This window comes from Diprion similis, chromosome 2, assembly GCF_021155765.1.
Source record: "Diprion similis isolate iyDipSimi1 chromosome 2, iyDipSimi1.1, whole genome shotgun sequence".
In the NCBI taxonomy this organism is placed as follows: Eukaryota; Metazoa; Arthropoda; class Insecta; order Hymenoptera; family Diprionidae; genus Diprion; species Diprion similis.
In genome coordinates, this window is record NC_060106.1 from 15,359,803 (window position 1) to 15,367,090 (window position 7,288).

Below are 7,288 nucleotides of genomic sequence, written 5' to 3' on the forward strand. Positions count from 1 at the left end.
TTAGGTAGCAAAAAGCACAGTTTATTCCAGCGACTTACGGTGGCCGTGTACAATATGATGTGAGGATATTCGTATTGAATATAGTGTACAAAATAGTCCTCTCAACTATCTGCCACGCAATATTTACATTATTCTTATCCAACATTGACTTTAGATTACGTTATACGATTAGCATAAAGAACCTGAGGCTTGTTTATCGCCGCCCGTTTTCGCCTCCGCGGTTTCACAAAAATTACAAATTCATATATTGACCCTACGCGTCAACGACAGCCGGTGGGGGATGTGCCGCGTTGAAGTCCAGGCTCTTCTGGATCGCCTCCGGGATCGCGGGTGACGTCGGGATGGCGTCACTTTGTGGCTGGAATCCGTTCTCATCGGCGATGTAGGTCACCTGAATCGGGGCTCCATCCGGGCCAGGATAGGACCACGAGCCCTGAACGACCTGGGCGAAGGTCTTCTCGTCGATCTGCTTCAGGCTCCCCTGCTGCTGGACCTGGATTCCATTTCCGGTTTCGAACGCGCTGTTGAACGTGCCATCAGGGTTGGGTCCATCCTGGGTCTGGCTGATGATAGGAATCGGTTCGTCGGCGGAGCCCGAAGATGGAGGTGGTGCTGCGACGCAGACGGCCACGAGGGCGGCGATGACGAAGAACTGCATAAAAGGGGAAGAAAATCGATTGAAATTAATTTCGTTTCAGTTTTTTCGTGGCAGTCCAAAGGGGAAAAAACTGAAACCGGGATGAAAATGGCAGGAAACGTTGGGCCTAAGATCGTGCGGTGTGCGGGGAAGGACGCGATGACGAGAGGAGAGGAGGAGGACATGCAGGGATGGGACGACCTTTCGCTGTCCATTACGTAAGCCTCGCACTCGATAACCTTTGCTCGACTCTTGGATGATCGCGGCATTTATGTACCCCCTCTTAGGATCTCATATCATCTGCATCATAGGAGAAGACGAATCGTTCGGTTGTTGCTACCTCGAAGATGGAAATTGAGAAAAGTGCGGACTTCGGAATGACACAACGCGAATAGGTAAAAAATATGAATAAAAAAAGAATAATATAGTACCGCTTGAGATGAAATTTCAACGGTTTTGCTCGACGTTTACGCGGAGCAACTTGCATTGGTGGTATTCAGATGAAACACATCCGGCAGCTTTTCATGGCACTAATTATACCCAAGTTTAAGCCCATTAATACCGGCACCTTTTCAAAGGCGTAACGCATGGTTTGACGTAGAAAGAAACTAAAACTTTCCTGCGAACTTCGCGTAGCGAACAGTGAATACGTCGTTGAGTTGAGTTGAACGGTGAATGGCATGTGGGCGGGTGTAGAGACCAGAGAATATTCAAGTATTTCAATAACGTGTTTATCCTGAATAACATCCTTGTTCGAACGCAGCGTCAGCAGCGTAACATAATGCAGCCTGACGATTATTAATAACAGAGTATGATAGGACGCATTGCAAATTATACCGCATCTTATATCATGTTATACATGTATATTTATATATATATAATAAATGTATATGACACATATATGCGGAAGAGCCGCTGACAGGTGAAGGATTTGATAAAAATGATCCTGTACTGCAACCCGTATTATATTATACCGCTAAATGGATGTTACGTCAAGTGCTTAAAACTTTTTCTTTCTCGCTCTCTCTTTGGCTTTTCGCTTCTTTTTTTTTTTTTTGTTCATTTGTCTTTTTTTTTCGTACATGCGACATGTCAATGGTCCAAACGATCACGCGTATCACTAACGTGATAAAAAAACTTTTGAATCATAGAAAAGTAGCAAGTTATATCTACAGGTAATCTTGTATGCGTAATTTATTTTTATTCTTTTTCTGCATCGTGATAGCTCGGGAATATTTTACGACGTGACTTGATAGCGAATAAAGCTTACTATACCCTGCCATTGCTACCGCATGTGTATTTTTAAACTGTTTGACTGTGTAATTTTAGTTGCGCAATTGAGCACTATTTTTTACGATCAACTTTTCGAGTAAAATTGAGGCCTCCTTCGGCCGTAAATCAAACGTCGCGTATATGCTCGTAGCAACGCTTCAAGTGTGACGATGGATGAAACTCAGGCAATTGAGGCTCGCTACGCGTTCACGAGGATTCCTCACTTTCCCTACCTCCAGCATCCTTCACCGAGACTGTGAATTTACATCTAACTCAGCGAGTGTTTTTACCACGCGATTTAACGCCGCTGCAAACAAGGTACATGTACTATGTACGTTTATTAAATGAAAAACGATGAAATCCTCGCTGGAGGAAATCCGGGGTTTTCTTATCTCGAGAAAAAAATTCACCCTACCGAATAAAATTCCGCACGCGTATGTTTAATTTATGGGATACGTTTCCAAGTTCAATATGAAACGGGCCAGAATTTCACAAAAAAAAAAAAAACTTAGCTTTGCGTCTGATGGTAAATCCAAGAAATAAGTAATTTTTACGATCGCTATTCACCCGAATAAATTAGACTGCTGTTTCATCAGATATTCCTGTGATAAATTCGAGACTTTTGAATGGCCGAGGGCAGACGGTCCGGTAGAAAGGAGAGTCAGATATCGGCGAAAATTTGAAAAACCCATTCGTCTCGAATCACCGGGGCAGATTAAATTTGCGAGTGAGAGTTTGTGAGTCTGGTTTCAGCACTGACAATGAGCTCTACAACAACAACAACAACAATTTGAGTTTCAAATAATGCAGGATAAACGCGACACTAGACGGGGTTCTTTCTGTTTCAAAGATATTTCCACAAACTTATTGTTACCGAAGACTCAATATCCTTTTCACTTTGTTCACTGACTGCAACGTATTTCAGACGTTAACAGTTTTCTCAACGCGGAGTTTGGGATTAGATAAGGGTGCGGAAAATCGAGCCGTTACTCACCAGGGCGTTCATGATGAGAGTTCGGTAAGACGGATGTGTTCGCTGACGATTATCTGTCGAATGACGTACTTCTTGATGAGCTGACTGACAAAAGTTGGCTTATATACCCCATTCGGCAACTCGAAGCGGGGGGCAAAACGTGTGTACATACATTTCTTAGCCACTTGTTACGTACCAACGCTTTGACATAGACAAACCTTGCACACGTTTGTACTGTACTACACTATACCTGTGAGCCAACCGCCGAACCCATCCAAGACGGTCAGAAAACCACCGAATTCAATCTCTCGCGTTAGCTGTTTACTTTACTAATACAAACGAAAGGCTCACCACCATGAATGGATTACTTCGTTTCATTACGCGTTTTGTAACACGGTCACGACTCTATGCACCGGGCTCAGAGATCCTCCGTCAGGCTTCGTTTGCACCGATGATTTGGTCAGTTGGGAAGCGGCATTGACTCAAGGGTCTAGGATTTGGCTGGAAGCCTAGATTTTTTGTGCATTATAATTTGAAAAAGATTTTACAAGTCATAGGAAAGTCTTCGAGGATTACCAATACGAAGAAAGAAACGTAAATCGTTGACGTTACGAACAAAGTTGTCATTTCAGAACTCATCTTATCCGGTATGGTGAACCATTGGATAAACAAACGATGGTGAAACCACGAGAAGAACCCTGAGTTTCTTCAAATGGTAAACACTTTTTTTACTGAGCTATGTCGGATTTTATTTCCGTAAAGATTCACTCACTGTTATATTATGTTTAAGGCTTATGCAAGACCCGGGAATGTTTGGTGTGAAGGGAGCTTGAGGTGGGAACGGTCTATTTGTAGGCATAGCACGGGGAGCAGAGACCTTCGATACGGAGAAGGAAGTTCACGGGACTTTTGTAGTCGAAACGATACCTGTGAAGTCAATATACAGTTGGTAGGGAAAAATAGCACCGAAATAACTGGACAGTATCATCTGTTAATGTTTTAATGGGCAAAATCTGCTCGCAAGATAATTAAGAAAGGTGAGAGAGTTTTTGTTCGCATTAATTTTCACTTAATTACTGTTTTTTCATAGCCTCGAGCTATTCTAATTGCCCAATAATTGGCGAAACGAGAAAAAATATATTTTATCACTTTGCCAAGGTATCACGGCTTGTTTCAATTGACGGTCTTTCGGATGATTGCCCTGATTGATCGTTAACAATTAATTATCGCCGCAATTGCTCGGTGATAAATGTTTTCTTTATAACATGCATATATGGTATATCATACATACTTAACATTAACCGTTTTAGCTTAGAATGAGGAGGTGAGTTAACGATCGTTTAAATTCAATGTGGGCTTACTGTTCGTGAATTCCGAGCTAGAACTCATGCACGTCTCGTCTGGACACGCGTTAAGACTAACAATATTTACGGTCAAGTTAACTGGACGGGCCAACACATGAAAACGAATTAAAAGACGTGTTTCTCATAGCATGCAGCTCGCAGATTGTCTCAATCCAGTGGCAACTGATTCATTCAATTTTAACGAATCATTGCTAATAAAATCTTGACTATTTACTTGCTATAATTGATAGTTGATTCAAATAGCTAGCAAACTATATTCATTTTTTTTTTTAATTAAGAATACAGACATTTGAAATTAGTGGAAATATGATCAACGCATTCTAATCATTAAATTGTAGAATTATTTCATTCGAGTTGAAAATAAAATGGTAAAATCTACTGCAGAATTTCTGTGTGAGAGATGCGTTTTATCACGGAAGGAAAAAGGGAGAAATAAATATAAATAATGCTGCAACGGATAATGGAAGAAAGGCTACTGAAATAACGAACGGAATTGCTGGTACAAAGAAAAGAATCTCTGGTAGCTTCTCAAGTTTCGACCGTAATTGTGGATGCCGCAAGACCTGGCTGAATTTTTTACGCCTAATTGTTTAACAATGGGTTGCTTCCTTCGTTTCTGAGAATCTGCGTAAAACGAACCAGGGATATTAGCAATGATCCGGCGTGTCGTTGGTCAAATTACAGCCATTCGGTCAGTTTCCTTAAAAATAAATTTACAGACGACTTCCTTCACGAAATTTCAATGTGAATTTTCGAACTCCGTTTGACTTTACAGTTCTTCAGCGAATGAAAAAATGTCACTCGTCAATTTCTGCACGTACGAGACATGCGGTGACTAGAAAACGTGTAAATCGTAGATAATCAATCGGCACTGAATGCAATTGAATAGAAAGAAGTTGAGTTGAGAAAGTAAATTTTCACCATATCACATAGAGAGACATTCAGTGAGGCGATGATTATGAGAATTGGCAGGGGCCTAATAGCCAATGCCTTTCAGAAGACAAGACAGTTATTTGCACAACTCTTTAAGACACGTATTTGCAAGTATTGTAAATTTACAAGGTCTCAATTGGTACTGTAAAGATTGGCAAAGCTCTGTTGTTTGTCAGTATAGGGGTAAAATGCAAGTGGTAAAAGCTTCTTTCGTAAGCTCATTTGCACCAGAGAAATTTTTATATTGTCTGTCGAGATGTCTGAACATTACGGAACAACAGAAGAATGCACAGTATGAATATCCGGAACGAGAATGTTGATGCGGAGGCGTGCTCACAATGGATGCAGTGGGCCGTCGCTGTGATCTATGGATCATGTCGGATGATCTATGAGTTCGGAATGGAACGATCAAAGGAAATCGACTGCAAGTATGTAGCCGAGATAAATTTAACACATCATATGATCTTCGCCACGCCTGTAAGTCGCGTGATTTTTCCGGACAGGCAATTCCATTAAAGGAATCCCATCGTTGCGATAGATGACATTAATCCCGGTAAGTCGTGTCCTTTTTTATTTCTCTCCGCGAGGATTCCTCCGGCAGGAAATATAAGCGTGTGAGCCGCAATGGGCTTCCGGATACAACTGGAATCAGAAAAGCCTGGAGACCTCGTACGAAGAAAGCAGTTCCAGAATTATGGCCAAGGATTATTTCTAATCCACGTCCTTGGATGCCGAATAGATTACACAATGATGTCAGGATTTTTACACGATCTCGACACTCTGGGGTTATTGATTGATTCATTTCGTTCTAACTTTCACTTCTTATTGATGGCCAATTTCTGGCCTGCTCGATAAGTGAATCCATATCCCGTTATCGCACTTGCCACTTTATTAACATGAGCATACGCGCAAATGGGGCAGAGTTGATACAAGTAATTAGGTAACTGACTTATACTGTCCGCCAGTTCTTTCCTACCGCCTAATCACTAGACAAGTGTAAATAAATGGCAGATATCCTTGACGATGACAGGAGTCAAACATCGTCAAGGAGAAATTTTATAATTCTATCATAAGATCCATCACTGATGAGAAACAGGAAAGAAGAATCTCTTGTCAGCCGACGAGTGAAGAGGCTCGCCATTACCATTTTCGAAAAAATTGTTTTCATGCGCAGACTTTGCACATCGGATCGTAGTCTGGACACTAAAATGACTGATTTCAAAATGGGAATTGCGGTCCACCGTTTGCAATCGTGATGTGCGGATTTTATCACATTGTTTTACAGATTAGTGATCCAAAGTACATCGAAGGAAAAACCGGATTTCTGGTATAGAAAAATGTTTGAAAAAAAAATCGCATTAGAAGAACGATCTTCGCTTTGGATCCGTGAGCTCCAGCCGAGGATCTAAGTACGCATGTACAAAATGAACGTCTCTGATTGTGAGTAGAACCACCCGAGTGAAAGTTTGGTAAACAGAGCCAAGGCCCACCTGTAGCATCGTCTTAAACGTTGATATTACACAAAAACTCCTAATTGCGCTTAACATCTCGTGTGACTGATTCCCGATTGGAAACACAGACGGAATAACGCGGCTAAATCTATCAGCCTTATACCATTCTATTCTTTTTTTTCTCCGACTTGTACTTCCGGTTGAACAACGCTGTTGACGTGACTTGGAACCTTTTTTCGTTTACTTCGTTAACCATTCTTGATATTATTTTTTTTTTTTCCCCTCTCCTCACTGATTAGGAAAACATAAATCTTGACCTAGATTCCAGCAGCTACCATCTATCGCTACTCGTTCTATTCGTACGCGGAGTTCGATGCTAATTAAAAGGACAAACACCCGATGGCGATAGTTGCATAAGTAGCGTAACAAGATTCGTCTCCCAGTAGCAAAGGAGTATCGAAAATTTTAAACTGCTCGAGTAACTTCTGTTTTAGAAATACGAGAATTTTTATTTTCTGCAAGATCTGAGGCTCATCACTAACAGTTGACCCCTGAACGCTTAAAGATGATTAAATCTTAAAGAAAGGAAGGCGAGGTAAGCACAGTTCTTATAACGATCAGATCAATATTCGTAGAAACATATTTTTGGTAGAAAAAA

At 41.2% G+C, this 7,288-nt stretch overlaps 1 protein-coding gene across 1 annotated transcript; it reads right to left on the reverse strand.

Annotated features, from left to right (window-relative positions):
* Positions 1–3,033, reverse strand: LOC124411598 (endocuticle structural glycoprotein ABD-4-like). Its single transcript, XM_046890820.1, has 2 exons — positions 2,904–3,033; positions 1–652 (listed from the first exon to the last, which is right to left on the reverse strand). Exons 1-2 carry the CDS (start codon positions 2,913–2,915, stop codon positions 254–256), a joined length of 411 nt encoding a protein of 136 aa, XP_046746776.1. The 5' UTR covers positions 2,916–3,033; the 3' UTR covers positions 1–253.
* Between the last annotated feature and the right edge of the window lie 4,255 nt (positions 3,034–7,288).